This window comes from Lepidothrix coronata, unplaced genomic scaffold, assembly GCF_001604755.1.
Source record: "Lepidothrix coronata isolate B3197 unplaced genomic scaffold, Lepidothrix_coronata-1.0 Scaffold7, whole genome shotgun sequence".
Taxonomy (NCBI): domain Eukaryota; kingdom Metazoa; phylum Chordata; class Aves; order Passeriformes; family Pipridae; genus Lepidothrix; species Lepidothrix coronata.
The window spans coordinates 9,954,224-9,975,837 of record NW_016690187.1 but is presented as its reverse complement, the minus strand read 5'-3'; the positions used below and the strand labels follow the sequence as shown (position 1 = coordinate 9,975,837).

At 35.8% G+C, this 21,614-nt stretch overlaps 1 protein-coding gene across 3 annotated transcripts in view; it reads right to left on the bottom strand.

The window, feature by feature from the left end:
* SLC25A12 (solute carrier family 25 member 12) overlaps nucleotides 1–21,614 on the bottom strand; it is a 48,781-nt gene that overhangs the window by 20,275 nt on the left and 6,892 nt on the right. For 2 of the 3 annotated variants that reach the window (XM_017835898.1, XM_017835907.1), the window contains exons 4-9: nucleotides 18,446–18,561; nucleotides 9,552–9,691; nucleotides 6,658–6,804; nucleotides 5,420–5,558; nucleotides 4,043–4,136; nucleotides 3,380–3,464 (exon numbers count right to left, since the gene is read on the bottom strand). In XM_017835898.1, the coding sequence (XP_017691387.1) occupies nucleotides 3,380–3,464; nucleotides 4,043–4,136; nucleotides 5,420–5,558; nucleotides 6,658–6,804; nucleotides 9,552–9,691; nucleotides 18,446–18,561 (721 nt within the window). The remainder of the gene's footprint in view (nucleotides 1–3,379; nucleotides 3,465–4,042; nucleotides 4,137–5,419; nucleotides 5,559–6,657; nucleotides 6,805–9,551; nucleotides 9,692–18,445; nucleotides 18,562–21,614) is intronic. The other variant, XM_017835916.1, reaches the window with a different exon arrangement.

Below are 21,614 nucleotides of genomic sequence, written 5' to 3'. Positions count from 1 at the left end.
AATGTATTACTTCAAGATTGTGAAAAGAGTATATTTTTTTCTAGTGATGAGTGAAATTTTTATCAGTGAGTTCATTTTATAACAGTGCCAAGCTATGAAGGTAATTCTGAAATGTAAAATAAATCAAGTCAGTATTTTTTCTACTCAGAAAGGTGAGTAAAAGGCACTGACTAAAACTAAAGTTGTCAGTTAGGAATGTTGTTACAAAACTTCATAAAAAATATTTCTTATTAGCCTAGATAAATGCTGAATACACATTTCTGGGTCAATCCATTCCATCATTCTTGTCTCCAGGAATCCATAGGAAGACAGTTACCACTAAGTAGGTTTTGGACACTTATTGGCTCAGATACATCTTATCGCTGAAGGACAACAAAGGACAACAGAGCAATAACATCAAGAACAGTCCAGACACTGTGTTTCAGACCAACTGTTTGAAAGAGAACCAAATTATCAAATTCAGCTCTAACAACAGTAACTAAAATACAATCAAAGTCCTATATATGAAAGACTTGCTATATTCTGTATAGGACTGTTTTTCAACCATATCAGTTGAACTAAGTCAAGATTTTCCTGTTACTGATACATATCCTAGATCTTGTAGTGGATATAACTGCTTAAAGGAACCTCTTTGCAATAGCTGAGAAAGAAAAGACTTTACAGATGCAAGCTTTCGTTTTCAGATAGACTCCTGGGACCCCTCATCAGCTGGCAAATACATGACATTGATGTGGCAAAAAAGGCCACAGTCGTGGTCACTGTGCTGCCACTTTATCACAGACCACCTGCAGCAGTACTGTCAATGGCATCTCCAGGGTAGGGAATCTGAATTTCACTTTATGAGACAGCATGGCTTGGAATGGCTGACAAAGGCATTGCTGCCAGCTGCATGTCCTCCTGCCCCAACAGCCCAGGCGGGTGAGCAACTTGGGAATTGGTTGCTGAATCACTGCAATTCAGGAGCAGCATTTTAACACAACCCATCACTGGGGTCACAAATGCTGAGCTGCAAGATGTGATTGCTCAGCAGTTCATTTCTAAGAAGCTCAGCTATCTATGTGCAAGTGAGTTATGGCCAGGGAGCAGAATCCAGCCCAAGCCAGGCTATGCCCACTTGGGAATCAGAGCCTTGGATGTCTCGATAGGTATTCCATAAACTCTTAACACAGACTCAAAGAGAGTGAGTTGGACACTGGAAGAAATTGGACACATTTGTTTAGACATTGGAAGAAACTGGGAATCTTGAGGGTGAAAAATTATATTTATCTACTGAGATGTACGCAAAGGCATACTTAGTCAGCACTATGCCATATGTTCATACGAGATGTGAAAACATAGATAGCCTCCTTCCCTTTGGATATTACTGGGGGAAAGAGGATGTGGAGACATCCTCGCAAAATGCACCAGTTCAGATGAACACTACTGTCTTTTCTTGTCTTGATCGAGAATGTACAGCTCAGTGTGGAATTGCAATTTCTCATGAAGTTCTAACAGTAAAAAATAAATCAAAGATTGTGCATCAGAAACTTTTAAGATCAGATCCTACTTTTTGTTATGCATAATAACCACTAGTGTGCAACTGGCCTATATATATTATGATTATGCAGCCATGTAATTCAACATGTATGGATGTCTTCCATTCCAAATCTGATGTGTAACCGTGTCAAGGATTTTCTTGAGTGCATTATTATCTCTACGTTATTAACAGTTAACTTCCCCTGATTTACTCCTGTGAGAGCAGTCTCCCATAAAATGCTTCAGGAAAAGGATTTCCCTAAAATATATCTTGCATGGAATGGAATATAACAGAATATTTCTATTAGCAGGACAGCAGATACCCCATTATGTTGAGAGTTCCAATAGCATCAGTACTTCTGATCCAAGGTTAAGGTAAAATTTAATCCACAACTTAACTACCATTAGACAGATCTGCTATCAAGAGAAAACCTCTCAGACTGCTGAACAAAAAATATAGTGAAGATAAGCCCCAAAATCTAGATTTATTTTTAACACAACTTGAAAGCAATACTCTTGAAAGTGAGCAATATGGTATCTAGTAACTAGTGGCGGAAAGTCTAAACTTAACCTAAACACCTGCATATGTTTGACCTTATATCTTTAGTTCTTACCATTGTTAAAAGAGCCACTGAAGTAAGAAACTATCTATAGTCAACATCCTACTGCACTGCCTGGAACTCTTATGCTGTACTATACATGTGTATGTATATTAAGGAAACTACAATAAAAGCAAAGCTAGCTAACATGAATGTAAAGGTCTGGTGAAATAAAGGGTTAACTTTCTACTATGATATTTTTCATCTTTTATTTCTACCCTTTTCATAAGTCCCAATACATTTGACCTTCTCTTCTACTGTCTCGATCAGATTGCCAATAAGTAAACTCCAATTATTATTTCAGATGAATGGTTAAGCCAATAATTTCATCCCATTTTTCAAAAAAGACCACATTTATAAGCTTTGCATTTAATACTCATATTTTTTACTACCTATATTGAGTTTGTGTGGCAAGGCTGGGGGTGGAGGGTACAGAAGTGGCTCCTGTGAGAAGCTGATAGAAGTTTCCCCCACGTCAGATAGAGCCAATGGCAGCCAGCTCCAGGATGGATCCACTGCTGGCCAAGGCCAAGTCCATCAGTGGAAGTGGTAGCACCTCTGGGAAAAGGTATTTAAAAAGGGGAAAAAAAAAACCCTGCATAATGGCAGCTGGAGAGAAGAGTAAGAACATGGCAAAGAAACAACTTTGCAGGCACCAAGGTCAGTGAAGGAGGAGGGGAGGATGTGCTCCAGGCACCAGAGATTCCCCTGCAGCCTGTGATGAAGACCACAGTGAGGCAGGTTGTCCTTCTGTAGCACATGGAAGTCCACAGTGGAGCAGAGATCCCCCTGCAGTCCCTGGAGGACCCCACACAGGAACAGGTGGATGTGCCCAAAGGAGGCTGTGATGCCACAGGGGACCCATGCTGGAGCTATTCCTGAAGGACTGCATCCCGTGGAAGGGACCCACACTGGAGCAGTTCATGAAGAACTGCAGCCTATGGGAAGGACTCATGTTGGAGAAATTCATGGAGGGATGTGTCCTGTGAAAAGCCTTTTCAGGACCAAACAGATGTATTTTTGGTATAAGGAATCCAAGTATCTACACATGCTTGTACCTAAACTGGCCATTCTTCAATATGACATCTAATACCTCATTTAGACACATACAGTGTCTGATAGCCTGCCCTGTTTCTATCCTTACAGCAATACACACAGCATGTTTCACTTGTTAGGAATCTGTTAAAAGTGTATTAATCTTATTTTTCATTTGCAAGTACATGCAAACATTCCCATAATTTCAACAATTTTATTCTTCTACCCACCTGCCTCTGGAGTTCTGCCAGGTTGTAAGGTAATGCACCTTCAGCCAGTGGTGCTATTCTCTCAATATCTGCCAAAGTTAAACGCCTTTACACATGGCAGAGAAAAGCAAATTACGGTTAGATAAAACATCAAACATATTCAACACAGTATTCCTGGCCACCCCATCCCAGAGTACATCTGAGTTTAGAAAAAGACTGTCATATTTGAATGCACACCTAAGAACTCTGCTACACTGCAATAAAGAATGCTTGGAGATGAAGGGAGCTTGGGTTATTCGGAAGCGAGTTCTTGATTACCAGTAATAAGGGATATAATACGCAAGTTAAACTATTTCTAGCTATTTCTACCTAAGATCTTGTTTGCATTAAAGATCCACGCAAAACATCAACCAGTGCATTGCAGCCTTTTGGAAGTACTGTGTTTTATACTGTTTTGCTATTTCATATGTATACCTATAATAGAACAATTAATAACTGTGCTTGATATACACAATCCACTTACAAAACCCCTGCACACACCAAAATCACTTTACATTGAACAAATTACTGTAACGAAATACAATGAAACATAAAACTTTGTAAGATTAAGACAAAAATAAGTAGTTTTCACACAGAAAACAGAAAAATAATGGTTGCAAAATGATAAAATAATCATTATGTTACCCGGTAACACTGTATAAATCTGTAAGTTGGTAGAGAATATCTATTTCCATTGGTGTAACTTGTCCAAAGTGGATTGCAGAGTGGGTAAATTCCTCTGGATTTAAAAGGGAAACAGAAATACAACAACTGGGTTATTTGTCAAATTTCCTCTTTAAATGGTCACAAATAACTTTAATATCATAAAAATGAAGTCTATCACCAAGAATCCATAATGCAAAGGGGAAAGATATCTTTAGGAAAACATCTATCCTGAAACAGGCCTTTGCAACACAGAGCAAATCTGACCCTGCAACTCTGATTTATGGTAAGAATTCATCAAAAACAGCAAAACCCCTCATATGAGAAAGTTTAATAAAATGACCCCCACAATTTGTGATTCTTGCTTCTAAAGTTCTCCAAAACAGAACAGGATAGAATAATGGTCCATTATTCACAGCATTTAGGGCAACTGACTCATCTACTGCCATCCTGTCCAGACTTCTTCCTCTTCTAGTTCTGAATGACTCCAAGCTTGGGTATTCATCCAGCCAAATTAACAAGTCTGAGCAGTGAAAACACAGCAGCCTTTTCTCTCGGCACAAACCCAAACAAGATGTATTTATGCATCTGTACCAAAAAACATTGCTAGGCAATTTGTTAGCACAATTTGGAGGATGGAAACAGGCATTTTATGCTTTCCTATGCAGAGCACAGGAATATAAGCCAAACAAAGAGGAAAAAGAAAAAATAATTTGGTATGTTTTTACCACAGAATGATTTGACTGGTGTCATCCATACAGGTAATAAAATTGCTGATAAAATCTACCATAAAATGACTACAGAAGCAATCCACTCGTGCCTGTGGCAAGACTTAAATATGGGAACCTTTCACATGCACAGGGATTTGCCATGTACTAACAGACATAAACTGTATACAAAACCACTCAGGCAAGTAAGTACTTACGAGGTTACAAATTCATACAATTTTTCTAAAAAAAGATTTAATAATAAATAAAGTAACTAGAGCTAAAACAACGCAGAGATTACTCATGATGGATCTTAAAACTTAATCCATTTTACCATATTCTCCAGGATCTTTCTAGCTCTAAGCAACAATGCATCTCTTTCAATGAGATATATATAATAATATACTGACTTGCAGTTACCCATTCAAACTAATAAGGGCAACACAACTTCTGCCAGAATCTTCTCTTTAATGAGCTAACTGAAAATACTTACTAACCTATGAGGACGAAAATCCCTCATAATTAAAAAAAACCACTTTTACAGAAGCCCTAACCTTGCATATCATTACAGCTTCTGACTTGCCTTAACCATCACCAGATTACAAAATTGACAGAATTAAAAAATTAATGAAATGTAGGAAATATACTTTACCTTTTGTGACTTCAATATCTCTTCTTGTACCTGCTATATTACTGTATATCTTCCTAACAAGATCCATGTTATTCAAAAGGGCATTAAATGCATTGAAAAAGGAGAAGCTGACCTGATGAGAAACAGTTCCACCAGCTACCTTTAAAAATGAAATGAATGCAGTTAAGTGCCTTAAGCCCTTCTACAACATCTAATTACAAATTATAGAAACATCCATTTGAGAAAATTATGAAAGAATTAAAGTTATCCTTCTATTCCTGTAATTTCAAGATATTTTTAATGGAAACATGAGAGGAGAATTATTAGACAGGATACTATTTTTGTAGTAAAAATTGAACATCAGGAAACAATTAGGAAATAATCATGTAAGTAGATTACTGTTCAATATATCCGATAGACACACTAAATGTGTCACTGAGTAATTTTCTACAAGAAAAATGCATGCAAATGCTACTTTAGATAAGGATACTAACTGACTGCTGCATCACATACATCAATGACCATCTACTTCAAAGTCTAAAATTAGTAGATACTCTACATTCTATGGAAGACAATATGCCTTATTAGTAAGGCAAGGCAAGATTTATAGGTAAGATAGTAAGATAAAAGTAATTACTTTATCTTTTATCTAAATTTCATTCTTATATAATTTTCATGCTATTTAAGTTTATAACTTGTACGTCATTACTTTACCTACAGATCTTGCCAAACTACCACAGTCGTAACCATTCTACCTCTAGAATCTACATACTGATTTTCCAAATTCTGATCTGAAAAAGAAAAGAATGCAAGAGTATATAAAAGCACAAAACTGTAAGTAGTCTCCAGTTCCTGAGATTTGTCATATATTCAAATATAAAAATTGAATCCTTTTGTTCTAAATTACTTCCATGGGACTTGGTGATTTTAAGGGTTTCTTCCTACCTAAATGGTTCTACAATTCTGCAATTCTTTCTTTGCCAAGCAAAGTCTGCCCTGCTCTAGTGGAAAGTACAGTAGACTAACTCAAACTGCTTCCAATGGCACTTCAAACATGTAAATCAGACTGCCAACCTATTCACTACTGCAGCCAAGGAATGCTGCCATGTTTCACCCTGACCACTCTATTATGAAGCTTATAATCTCCAGCACCAAGGCAGTGACAAGCAGGTAGACGACAAAGTGGGAGAGAAGCAGGACCATCTTAAAGCATTACAGCTAAAAACCACTGAACTCAAGGCCCTTTTTTTTACACTTACAGAAACTAAATTTTCTTCCACAAATGGAGTTAGCATATGTGAGCGAATGGTAACCATGATCTCATTGAAGTCCAGCCCAGTTATCAGACCAGTTTTGTTTTTGTCCTTCAGAGCAAAGGCTTGTCTTGCATGTTCTGACTGCAGCTCCTAGAATGAATATTCAGAGACAGCAGATTAGAAACAAATACTGTAACTCACCATTCACAAAACTTTAGCTAATTTCACAATCTTATGCTCCAATAGGTCTGTGCACATAGACCACAGCACAAGTACAGTTTAAACTTCAAGACTAGCTCAACTAAAACAAGAAGTCTGCATACTGATTCTATCCACAGATCATTCCTCTCTCAAAGAAAAGCCTCAATTCAACTGTAAGGAAACATGCACTTTCATTAAATGATTTGAGAAATAAACTTCATATACCCTTCTCCTGTCTGCTATCTATTTCTTTATTAAATACTGCTAGAGAAACTTCTGGTATTGATCTTAAAGACTCAAAGTGAGCTGATCTCTTACACATCCAAGATGAGATATGACTGGGCTATTATAAACTAACTCATTGAAAAGTACTTGAAAATAAACAAGAGGACAGTGAAAATTATATAATATAGATTTAGACTGCCCCAAACAGCTATCTTCCATAATGTCAGAAATGGTCATTCATTTCAGGCAATTTAAAACTCCTATACGAACTGTAAAAACCTTCATACAAAGCACACTGTGGTAACCTAACCTCAAGATAATAATGATGGTTGTAAATTCTATGTCCAGAAAAAGTTGTTTCCTTCTATTCAAGCAAACAATAAAAGCACATTCAGCTGTCATTCAGATCTCTAGAAGCTGCTAAAATAATAACCGTGTTCTGACAGACAGCAAGAAGAGGGCAAACCATCTGGCTTATATCACTTTTGCAGTAATTTCTCAACTCTCATAAACTCATGATCAAGGTTTTCTAGATCAGGGTGCAACAAACGTGCTCTGATCCAAGTCCCAAACCCCAAAAGATGCCATTAAACCAAATGAGAAAAACCACCTGATCTAAAAGAAGGGATAACAATATCCAATTTGTGTACATACTGAAATTACTGCAGCCCATACTAGCCTTCTCTACTAAGGGTTTTTATTATATGATGACAGTAAGAGGTTACTTTATCTTACATGGCAGTATCTTGGAACAATAAACATAAAACCAGAACAGATATTTATCACTTTGCTCTGAGTTCCCAACAAAAGGGTTCTTCTCACTAATAATCTGGGGGCTCATTTCTGCACTCATGTCCCAGATTTGTGCCTGGGATCACTTAAAATATGTAGTGTCAAACATGGGACACAGTTTGTTACTTCAAAGTATCAAGTTATACTGTAGCCTTGAAAGAACTGTGCCAAACTCCAGTACCTCAATATAGACTTCAGTTCCTACAGTTAGGTATGTTTTTCTAGAGTCTGCTCTAGATCAAGACACATCTCAGTGTAGGAAAGACATGGACTTGTTGGAGCAGGTCCAGCAGAGGGCCACAAAAATGACAGAGGGCTGGAGCACCTACCCTATGAGAAAGGGCTGAGAGAGCTGGGACTGTTCAGCCTGGACAGATGAAAACAGAAGGATCCTGGAAGATCTTACTATGGCCTTTCAATACTTAAAAGAAGGCTTATAAGAAAGATGGGGACACACTTTTTAGGGCTCATTGTGGTAGGGCAAGGGGTAATGGTTTTAAACTAAAAAGGGTAGATTCAGATCAGATGTAAGAATGATGTTCTCTATGATGAGGGTAAAACACTGGAACAGGCTGCCCAGAGAGGTGGTAGGTGCCCCATTCCTAGAAACACTCAAGGTCAGGTTGAACAGAGCTATGTGCAACCTGATCTAGTTGAAGATGTCCCTGCACATTGCAGGCGGGGGTGGACTAGATGACCTTTAAAGGCCCCTTCCAACCCAAACTATTCTGTGATACCTATTTTTATCCTGGACAATAATTGCAGATGTCAAAGCACATTATCACTCCTTACTTTTAAGACAGTACATACAAAACTTTTTTTGCATCAAAGACCAGCTCTGGAAGTGCATGATCTATTTTTCTTCATGTCTACTAGACAGAAAATTATATCATAAGTATATCCATTGAATGTTAATTTATGGGATTCAGTGCAATTACCTACAATTCCGTCAACTCCTTTTCCATTAATTATAATGTAAATTCCTCCTACTTTCCTCTTTCTCTATCCTTTATAACTGACATCTTTATTTCTTTCTAGTATAATGTTCAATTCATAATGTTTTAACTGTTAACTTTTTGGCTTAGCACAAGGTGCAGTTCAACAAGTGAAATCCTTTAAAGCCCAATTCCTAGAGGACGTTTCAGCAACATCTCAGGAAATCAGATTTACCTCCTGCAAAGTTGGCTGCATTTAAGACTTAACTCCCAATATACGTGCGGTAGCATGCATGCCAGTGAGTGAAGAAAGTATTAGGATAACGTTTATAAAACTAAAAGAAATGTTACAGAAGCTAAAACCTCTATGTGGGAGGTTATACGGTTGATAACAACTAGCTATATTAAGGATGCTAAGTTTCTCTGGTAGAGGTTAGTTTTGCTATTAAACTCCTATGACAGAAAAAGTAGACCCTCAATCCAGTGTTAACAACAATCAGTAAAACTGTTAATTCCGTAAACAGTATGTTTAGTCCTATTCTTTGAAAGTATGGTATGTAAGTTAAAGCACAATGAGTACACACTGCTTACAATGGAGAAATAACAGTTCATCATAACTGTCAGGATTAGTATCAGATAAGGATTACCGCCACCAGAATAAGCTCAAAATTTATAATGGTATTAGTGTATTAATAGAAGTGAAATGAGTTTCAGTTCTACTTTCGAAGAAGGTTAATAACTGACCTGAAGAAACTGAGTGAACTCTGAATAGTTAAGATGCTTCTTCCTGTTATGTCCAAAATGCAGTCGAATGAACTCACAGTCCCAGTTGAAGGGGATATGAAGATGAGTAAGAGTTTGTTCAAATATTTCTTTGACATTTGCTTTGGGGGAGGGAAAAACAACAAGTGAGCCTCGGGGTACAATAAGTCTACAAACATTCCAGGAAGGATACAAACAAATGATGATTTCAGCAGCTGTTTAAGAAGTGTTTTAGCTTGTTAAGAATAATTGCTAACTGAACCTTTACAGACCTATAAGAACATATTTGAGACACAACGTGATACTTTTTGTATTACTGCATTAAACCTTGGAGTGAGTGTTTTATTTCGTTTTAATTAAGAAGCAATTTCTCTCATACATGACAAATAAGAGCTTTTTTGCATTCTGATATAAAAATCAATAGTGGTTCTCTGTCTCTGCCAGGAGTCAAATTAGGCCCTTTATCAAGAGCACGAATACCTGCATTACAGTCTCAGGCAATATTTGTCATACTAAGTATGGTTTGATTGAAACTTCATTATTACAATCACACTGTCTGAATATGGCTATTGAAGATAGGTATAAGAAATGACATCTAAAACGTATCATTAACTCAGCAGAAAGCACGTTATTAGATGCTTTTGATAAGGCCTTAGCACAAAAATCAAATCCTACAAAACATAATTGATAGTCTCAGTTATTAAAATGTTTTAAGATAAGTGAAGATAGAGATGTCCTCTTTTAAATGAAATAAAGAAAAACCCTCCTATTTCAGATTATGGAATTCTCCACATGTATACTGTACAACTGAAATCCCAATGCTAAACATATTATCTGAATTTAGTCAAAAACCTCATCTGAAAAACGGTGTGCATTATTCATACACAGCATTGCCATGCTGCAAACAAGCCTGCTTTTTGTGCAGATTATCCAACCACATAAACTGTAGAACTGGACATCTACCCATATCATATGAACACTTTTCAAAATTTACCTCATAGTACCTGAAATGGTTTGTTTTTATCAACCCAGAACCTGATGACAACCAAAATAAAATGTGGTATACAGCTTAAATTTAAAGCAAAGTACAAAATATTTTAGCTGAAACCACACCTTTTATATGTTTAAACAGTTATGCTAAAAGACCAAATGCAACAAGATCTTTAATTATCATCTGACAACTCTATCAAGAGCTATTTGTTTGGAGCAAATTTACTGCTTTCTCTATGCTAAAAGACTACTTGATTCACTCATTGTTTCAATTCAATAGCCTTTCTACTAGTTCTAGATCAAATCTAGGCAAACCACTATATGGTTGTATGTTTTCAGTGAGAAAAGGAAGGTAAATGTCCAAAATATATGTGTCTCAGTAGAGGTACATACAAAGTAGGATTCCTTGGCTAGATTATCTGCTTTGCAGTTAGACCGAGATTACATATTCAAAGGATAGACTGTGGCTAGTGGTTTAACTGTAATATAACCCTTACTTAAAGGTCAAACACAGAGTATAGTCAAAAACCTACAATTAAAACCAGTTTCCACTGCAAGGTAGGCAAAAGGAGCTGTTAGAGTAACCAAGAAACCTAAAAAACTATTCTGACTACTTGTAACTGTCCACTCATACCTACTCACCAGTATCAATGTGCAAGGTGAGGGTTAAGAAAAAGAAAGATAAAGCACCAAATACACAGTGCTAAACTATTTTATTTATCAACGAACCAAGATCTGTAAATTCAAATTCCCCACCTGCCACTAATTCACTGCAGCTTCTGACCAAGCTACCTGGAGTCTGCATGTACTACAAACACAATCAGGTCAGTGCAGCTCACTGTGGACTCTGTAAAACAGCACTGAACTGTGGGCAGTGAAGAAGACAGGCCTCCTTCACTGGGTCTGTTGGCTTGGCTACTAATGTACAAATAGGGTGCCAAGCAGCAACTACCTACATGTCAGTATAACTGATTTCTAATAAACACCAAATTCCTCTAATGAAGACTTAGGAAAGAATGTGCTGAAGCAGCCAGAGAATTTAAATCATATTTTCACTTGTTTCCGATAATTGCTTCTTTTAACCTTAGACAAAGGTTTAAAAAAAAAAGGTGTTTTTTTTTCTTAAAACATTTCTTTTCTTATCCATCCATGTTCATAGAGATAGACCTTTCACTTACTTTTAATGAGACTCAAGCCCCTAGTGTTTTCATAACTCTCACTCCAGCATGTATTTGTGTACTACTTAAACAACCAAGAATCTTAAACTATTATCTTCATAAAAACATTTATAACTAGTCATCAACGTATCACAAGATTCTTCAGCACATAAAAATAAGTTAAATTAATAAATTTATATTCAATAGTTGAGCGTATTAGTACTTGAAGAATTCCAGAAGTGGTTAACTAGCTTTAATAAATGGTCTCCAGATTAGCCTGTTGCTTCTCTGAAAATGTGGGTGCCTTATCCATTTCTCTTCCACAGGCATTCACACCCAGTAACTTATACTGCACGTACTATAGTAGTCTGGGTTTAAAGATATGCTCTTGTATCTAATGCTTAATTAATTCCATGTTGGTTTTGTTTATGAAACACTTGGAGTACAGAGGCAAAATTGTGTACTTGTTCTGAACAGTCATAGAATCATATGGTTTAGGTTGGAAGGGACCTTAAAGATTACCTAGTTCCACCCCCTCCACCAGGACACCTTTCACTAGATCACATTGCTCAAAGCCCCGTCCAGCCTGGCCTTGAGCACCTCCAGGCATGGGGTAGCCACAGCTTCTCTGGGCAACCTGTGCCAGTGCCACATCGCACTCACAGTTAAAACCACAGAAACACTAAATGCAATCTTCCAAAGCCATCTGAGATTCTCAAACACCTCTCAACAGGTGCTAAAATTTACTATCTCTACCCAAGAGCATGGGTGCTTTCTTCACAATATATCAAGAATACCTTTTTAATCCAATTTTGCTGGCTATTCTCTTATACTAAAGGAAATAGCCATCACCACAGCTAACAACTTGTGTGATGAGAAGCAGCAAACAGACAATCACATTTCAGAAATTATACATAATGTGATCATCACCTGCATTTTCATCACTCTGAATTATGAAGAAACGTTTAATTTTTAATTATTTTTTTCCCCACAGGAGTAGCAAAGCATTGACAACAAAGAAAACAGGTAACGTTAAGGTACAGATGCCAGGTTTGCCCATGTTTTTTATCTCCCTCAGAAACCTAGTAACATTTCTAAATTAAGATAAACTATAAATGTTTCAAATTTCCAACAGAGCTATTCTGCAGGGGGCAAACAGCAAATCACTTTTAAAGCCTTTCATTTTAGTATGACATTTTAGAGAACACATTCATCATCTCTGTCAATACATGCTGCTCATTTACTAATGTCTTCTACTCTTTGCTCACCTTTCCACAGTGGAATTCTTTCCTACTGAGCTGATAACTTTCTTTCCAGGCTTACAGGAGCACATTTTCTTCTCAGATGGGCATACAAGTCAGCAGCCTGATGACACACTCAACTTACCATCAGCGCCAGGAACAATAAACCTACTACTCTAGTGCACTAGTACATTACCTCCAAGGCGACACACATTCTCACAAGATTGCTGCAGAATTTCCCCACCCAATCATTTTAAACAAATTATAGATGCCTGGAGCAGCTATTTGCAGGCAGCATACACATGGCTGGCTCAACCTCCATCAAACATTCTTACCTATCAGGCTCAGAAAAATGATAGGAGAAAAACAAAGTTTCTAGGCAATACTCCACATCATATAAGGAGAAAGAATACTTTAAATTATAAACACTATGATGTCTTGTTGGTGGTCCACTGTAAGGATGAGCTCAGTACTCCAAGTAAACCTTGAGGTAGTACCTATTATTTATTTTGACTTAGCAGCTCCCTAAGAAGCAGAGTGGAAACCTCACACAATTCCAGTGCCAACAACGTGTTAACAGTTTGCCATTGCTTCTCACCAGTGATGAAACATCAATCATGCTTGTTAGGGACACAAAAATATAAAAGTGGCAAGTCTTAAGTAGCAGCAAAAGCATACTAAAAGTTTGTTGTTTATCAGGGTTGTTTTGCAGTTTCTTCTGTCTACTCAGTAATCTACTGTCCCATTTGTAGATATTTCAGGCCTAATGCACATAATGCATTTTAACATTTATGTTGCTGGTTTTCATTATTTCTGCAAATAGCATATTTTCACTTTGAAGCCTAAAATAAAGAATCACAGTTAAAGGCAGAAAGACTTTTTTGTAGCACCTGATGTCACAGAAGTATATTAAAAGTGATCCAAATGTAAGTAATACAATAATTACTTTGACATGAGAAAGCCAAATTAGAAATAGCTACATAGTATTTCTACTTTTATTTTAAAAGGATTAGTGATTCTATTTAAAGTTAAGATTAATGACAGCCTTAACAAAAAATTCCTTTTCTGTTCCCTGTTGTTGAACTATGGTTTTGAACTTAGTATTATTATGGAGTTGCCACCCTGCATTGTTCACATGTATTTAAAACTGTGGTTTAAGCCTGAAAAGATCATACCAAAAAAAAAAAGACAAAAGGAAGTGGTGTTTCCTACATTATCTGCATGTGTTAAGTAAAAGACACCTTGAAAACAGGCAACTAACAGCTACCAGGAGGCCAAAAACATAGCAGTTCTGGTTTATAGCACACTTAATAAAAACACAGTGTTTTTCTTATATCCTCAGCTCTGTAGACATGTGACTGTATTTTTCTGTTTACATTATAAAAGGTTTCCAGCCTTTATGGTTGCAAATAATATTTTAGAACGCAGAACTTTTACAATTAAATCCAAATCCTAGCATTTTCAATCCAACTGCCCTTTCAAAACGGTGGAGAAGTGAGCACTAGGAGTGCTCCATGTTTCCTGATGCTCAAAAACAAAGCACTAATAACAACATATATTCAACTCCTTTCTCTTGTTCTTCTCGCTCATCTTCTTCCAGTGTTCTCAAACTCTATGTCCTGATTAGGGGAATCCTGAACTTTCTCTCCCAGATTAAAACTGGTTTAAGAAAATAGATGGGCAAGAGTTCAGTATCATTATACACCCAACTTCTGAAACTATTAAATTGATGTTTATTATTTCAGTTCACCAATATCATATAATTTTCAAAGAGTTGCATTACTAGGCATCTGATTGCTTTCCTCCTCCCCAATACTTTTGAAGAAGACGGCTATTATACTCTGCAAGATATTTGTAATTAGATTTTGAGCTGCAGGATGTTTTTAAAAGCCTTATGTTCAGTTCCATAAATATTTTCCAATTATCTCCAAAATAATTCTGAGTGCACAAGAATCACGAACATATTTCAGCTCTATCTTTCTATCTGTATCTGCATGTGTATTTAACTAAAAAAGCATCTCTGAAATTCTCCAGTTTATCAGAGAATGGCTTTCTTTGTGGTGAGTCTACAAGGAAGAACAGCTGGGAAAAGCCTTGAAAAACTGATGCAGTCCAGATCATTGTATCGTGTGCCAAAGAGATAAATTACAAAGAATCCTTTTACTTCCAGTTAGACAACCTGTTTTTCAGAGAAGTTTCAGTCATAGTCACAGACTTCATCTTTTAGCCATAGTAAAGATTATCTGCTTCAACACTGGAAAAACACAAATAACCTGAGCAAATTCAGGGTGCTTTAACCTGAATTCAGGTCAAAAGACCTGCACAGAAGAGAGAGAATATTCCTTAGTACAGCAGTATAAATTTTATGGAGTGTTTTCAAATATTTCACTCGCGAAGCAGCTTAGTCAGTTACATCCCATGAGCAAAAGAGCAAAGCACTTGTCAGTTTTCTCTGGCTACAGACAGAAACCCGTAACAAGAAAATAACGCATGAGAAAAAAATCACTTTTCTTCATCAGCTTTAGCTGTTACCTTTTAAATATTTTATGGTTAATGCAGTATTGTAAGGGCTCATCAGCAACACATTTTGCATAAAATATTCACCTAGGAAGCATTTATGAAGATGTAGAATCACTTGATCAGGAAAATACATGTTATTTCTCTATTTCTACATGAATTAAAAAGTAACGAACTACACTATCAGTTGTATCACTGGGTTATTAAAATAGTCATTTTACTGCTTTTTATTCACCAGGCTGACAGCAAGTCCAGTGTACTAAGCATGCTGTGCAGTTTGCTCATACTAAGTAGGTACAATTTCTTGTTGCAATGAACCTATTATACAAATGCTGCAGAATACTAACTGCATATTTATAGAAGTCATTCATACAGGGTTTCTGGATGTCCAAAACTCCTGGAAAACTGTCCCAAAGCATTAAGAAAGCAGATGATATTAAAGTGACAGAAGGCTTCATGTTGCAACAATTCCAACTAACATATGATATTGCACAGACAAGTACTTCGATTAGCATTGCATAGCTGACAAGTATTTATATAAAAGTTTCTAAAGAATCATAAACTCTTGCTCCTCTTCTAAGATAGTTCTTCTGTAATACAATTTAATTAATAGTTTCATCATTGGAGAGTTGGAAGCTCAACTTTTAAGAGACAAGTGGCAGACTGAGGCTCAAGAGGACTGTAAAATGCTAACATGCTTTAGTATGGTCCAAAATCATGTCAGTAAATAAATCCTAAATAGCAGATGTGAACCCAACTAGACCAAATTGCTTTCAAGTACAGAGCCAGTTCTAAAATTCAACAAGTATACTTAACTTTCTCTGGATAACTGAAAATTTGAGTAGACAAGAATATTTTTTGAAAATACATTATCTCACACAAGGCCAGTGTTGGGTTCAAGTCACTGGTCTAACAGACAGATCCAAGTTAATTCTGTCCCTTGCTCCAGATGCACAGTGCAGGAAAACCTCAGTAAATCCATGTTGCTTCTGGCAAGACTTACTGGTTTGAGTTAGCTTTGGCATCAATGCAATCACATCCACAGAGCATTTCATCTGAGCTAGAAAATCTTGACTGGTGTTTGCTCCCATAACCAACATGGTTTACCTGCAGACTTGGGTACATTACACAGTCTGTAACAGACTTGACTTGTCTGACAGCAATTCTCACACCGTCTAAACTTATTCCATTTCAGTACATTTCTAATAATTTACTAAAACTTTTAACTTTAAGACTTATTTTTCTATATTGTCATGTTTCCACATGAAACTAAACTCTGTGCCTTTCTGTTTATGTGCTATGAAAACGAAAGAGTGCAGGACTCAATCATAAAACAGCCTCTAAAGGCCAGAAGACTGACTTGGACATTGACCGAAGGGTTACCAGATTCTGAACGTCACATATCACCATTGCCATTTTTCACACATGTATTAATTTGTATGTTATGCATATGAAGTAAACAGCCCGTGTTACAAACAAGAATTAAAAAAGGCAAAAAAGCAGCAGCAAATGTGGGAACTGTAGCACAAAAAATACGTACTATGTTATGTTGCAACATATAGTAATAACTGCAATATAATTAATTTCATAAAAAAAACAAGAAACCAACAGTAAATTTTAAGTTCCCTAAGGAATTTCCTATTCAAGATTTATCAGCCCTATAAAAAAATTCAGCAAGATGTAGAAAAAACATGCAATTTTCTCGTTTACAATTTTTCTTGTTTGTGTTGTTCTTTTAGACTTTAATTTAATTACACACTCATAAAAATAACAATCCTCAGTCTGACTGAGCAATCTGTATAAATTGAAATGTATACAATTTTGTTCATTTATGGAACCAGCAATTTCAAGTGTGCTCATGAGAGCTACGAAGTTCAAATCCCCGTTTTGTGAGACTATTAAATACACCATCATTAACGTGGTCACACTGATTGCAGTAGTTTCTCCAATCCGTAATGACTGCATTTACTGACTTCATCTTTACGTAAATTCTAAAAGATTTGCTTTTCAAGATGCTGTGTATCCCAATTGCTTAGTATTTGACTCTTCAGTTAACGATGTAATTTAACAGACATCGTAAGTCAAGCAGTTTGTTTCCATAAAACGACCCTTGCATTTTTTTCAACAAGTTGAAACACTTTTCATAGGAATGAAATAGTACAAACAGCAAGTGGTTACAAATCCAAGCATAGTTTGTATTTTCTTTATTAAGAGCTTTATTCTTTTGGATAGAAATAACATTTAATTCTCAATCCATTTTATTAAAATTCTTACCATTGATTTATCTAATTTTCATAAACATGAAGTTTTAAAAATAAAGCCTACTCCTCCTTAAACTGCAATGTTAATAACAGTTATTTAGCGATATCATAAAGCAGTATAGTTGGCCTAAAGAATTTTGTCTGATCACTAATTGATGTGATTAGGGGAAAAAAGGTAACAAAACTGAAGGCCATTATTTTCTTCCTAGTTTTTCAAATATATGATCTAGTTGTAAGTTACACTCATACCATTAAATATTTGCTCCTCAAGAAAAGGAACACTAACCTAGGAAATCAAAAGATTAGACCTCCTTAATTTCTCTATTGAGCTCTTATTGTATCTACTGACAATTCTTCAAAGATATGTGGAGATCCAGAATGTATTTTAAAACTCCCCCATTGTTGAAGCAGTTTAAAGTCCAGGACATAAAATTTCACTTAGGATGACACTGAGCAAAACATCATTGTATAAACTACCTCAGGAAAACGAAAAATCTTGATTCAAGATGACAGAGCAGAACATATTTTGTCTCTGTGTACTTCTCAAGCTTGTATCACTTGAAAAAAAAAGTTCTACTCATGCAAACTCTTAGGAAAACAGTACAGTACTGCACAATATACATTTCTATGCACCTGTGGTCAGGAACCATTATTATGACTGATACTATTTTAATCACTTTCTTAAACTGTTTTTCTTTAGGTATTCTTACCAAATGTTACTTCTCCATTGCCATTCCTGTCAAATAACTGAAAAGCAACAATGAATATTGCATCTGGAGTACACAAAACAGATTCAAATGCCAAAAATTCTTGAAACGAAATTAACCTACAAAGGAAAACACAGAAGTTACAAAGATTTAAAAAAATGTTCATAATAATAATGATCATTTGCACTTGATACTCTAGAAAACTATATGACCCAAATATTAAAATAAAATTCTAACATAAAATAATTAAGAATCTAGAAACTGAAAAGTATTTGTTACATTTAAGTAGTTACTTAACCTTCATGCAACTTTCTTCCTCTATAAAGCAACTGAATTCTTCATATCCATCAAAACCAAAACATAATCAATTCCCACTGAACACCTATAATTCATTACTTTGTAATTCTAAATGTAAGCACACAGCACTTAAAAATTAAGAGATAAAAACACAGAAATTCTATTACCATGAAATCTACAGCTCTGACATTGTATTACTATATATATTTCTACTGAGAAAGAAAAGATATTTTAATTCAAGCACAGGAATATACTACAAAACATACATTTTCTTAAAACAATGTCTAACGTTCATGAAAAAAAACAGGGTCAGAAAAAGTTAAACTTTACTACGCATATGGAAAGAATATTACACTTCAAATATAATGTGAACAGCCAAGTCATGTACTTGGGGACAATAAAGAATGTAGGAACATTTGGACACAAGAACAGTTAGACATGACAAGGCAGGGAAGGACTTCAGTGTAACAGCAGATCACAAGATTCTGAGTTGTTTATGCATGACAATTGCTACACAGAAAAAGCCAACTCAGGATGCATTAGGAAAGTTGTTTCTGTGCAAGACAAGGAAGCAGCGACAGCCCCAGATAAGGTTCCCACATCATCTTTGCAACACTGCAGAGAAACCCAAGTCCCTGTGGTCACTACATATAAACTCAGACTTGAATGCACAGATAATTTGTTAGGATAATAATAAGTACTTTTTCTAGAGGCACTCAGCTTATTCTGACTTACAGAAAAACAAAATATTTAGAAGGGGTCCGAATGCCGCATGCATAAAGAGTTGCAGAAAGATAAGCCTTAAGCTAAGATAAAGGATAATGCTGGCACAAAAAACGATGGGATATATATTTTAGCATCAAATAAATTATCAATGGCAATAAGTATTTCAATTACATTTCTTTAATTAAACAAAAAATTACTATTTCACTAAATGCTGTTAAAACATAGAATATCATTGTAGATGATGCATTTTCCTAGAAAATGCACACAATTGATCTGAATTTAATACTCTTCATAGGCTATCATTAGTTTATAGTGATTACTTCACACAACACTGCTTAGTGCTAATGAGTCAAGTATAAATTCTGTTCCTTACAAAGAAAACAAAAATAGAAGAAAATCAAGCTACACTATTCATTACTTTATCTAGTCTTTCTCTATCAAAGTACACAAGAAGCAGAATTGAGATACTTTAAAAAAAGGTTACATATGTTAACATCCTTGCATATACATATTACACAGGAAATACAGAAAAAATTAGTGATTTTGAAAATAATTAAGATCTGGCAAATACGGAATCATGGTATTAATGTGTCGCATTTCAGCCACAAAAATCAGAGATATGAGAATGGTTCTTCGGATGCAAAGTCAACTTCATCCGAAAGATGACCTTGATAAACAAGGGGTTAGGATGAAACAGATGATCCTTTAAAACAATTGTAAATACTATCATTTCAAAATATACCTCACATACAAGCATAAAGCTGACATACAAATTAATTCCTAATCAGGAAGCTTTACAATTGACAAAATCAAGTGGCGATCTCTGTAGAACGCATTCGTAGAAGCCTGAACCTGAAAGAAGACGTCTTCAGAGGTCTCACTTTAACAGTGCCTACAGCAAAAGGAGACAGACACATTCAATTGCCTTTCCATATATTCAACTTGCAATGCCTAAGAGCAGGGATATCCTCTGTGATCCGCCATTAGCGAGGAGATAACAGGAACTGGATTAAACGGAATGATGGAGCTTCCCACCCGATCACTACTCAAGCATCACCCAGTGAACCCACTGCACTACAGAGTCCATAACGATATCAAATCACTCACCTTTCATTTCATTTCATTTGTAACATTTTAAAAAAATTTCTTTTCCTCTTATTTCCTCTCTACTTTTATCCTCCAAAAGCACACCAAGTAACCCATGTGTTTACAGTTCTTCTCTATCTTTCCTTTTTTCCTACTACAACTCTTTGTTCATTTTTCCCCACACAACATAGCTTTTTAGACGTTATGTATAGCTCTGCTGTGACTCTCCACTATGTGAAATACCAACTCGTTCTTCAGAACTTTGCTCAGGAATGTATTTCCAGATTTAAGGATGATACGCTGACAAAAAGAGTATGTAGATACAAGAAATTAAAATGAGGAATTTTGAATTACTACTGTGAAATTTTGAAGGCCTGAAGGGAGAAAAAATCTTTTATTTTAAAACTGCAATACCTACTTATGGTAATTGACTTATATAATTGGGAAACTGGTTTAGGCACATATATATATAAGTACATTATTCAGAGAGGGTATTTATCCTAATTTCAAAACCAGTGCCAGCAGTCTGAAGACATAGGAATGTTTACAGCGTCAGTGAAATCCTGCTGTATTAAACAGGCAACAGACAAGGAAGTTTAGGTGAAATTCTGATTTAGAGGTCATTGCATTAATTGCTAAGAACATGCATTTTTAACAATGAGGAATAAACATTTTGAAAGTGAACAGTCTTTTGTTTTATGAACTGCCTTACTGAGTTCCACTAAAGCAAACCAGTCTTGTACTGCAGTAACGGGAGAAGGCAACAGTACTCTGGAACAGTTAAATAAGGATCAGGTTACTATCAGAAAAAAAGTAAAAAACCATTTTTTTTTAAACACACGCCTACAGAGAGCCAGTTCCAAAATGTCCTTTTTTTTTTTTTTTGTAAATTGCCAAACTTAAACCTAAAAGACATAAAAAAATATTAACAATGAAAGCAACCAAGAACACTGCGACTATTTATTTGAAGAGCAAGCAAGGCTAAGAGACTACAACAGTAGATACAGAAATGAAATCATGTAAGAAAACCCAAAGCTTCTCAATGACTTGCTGCGTGACGTTG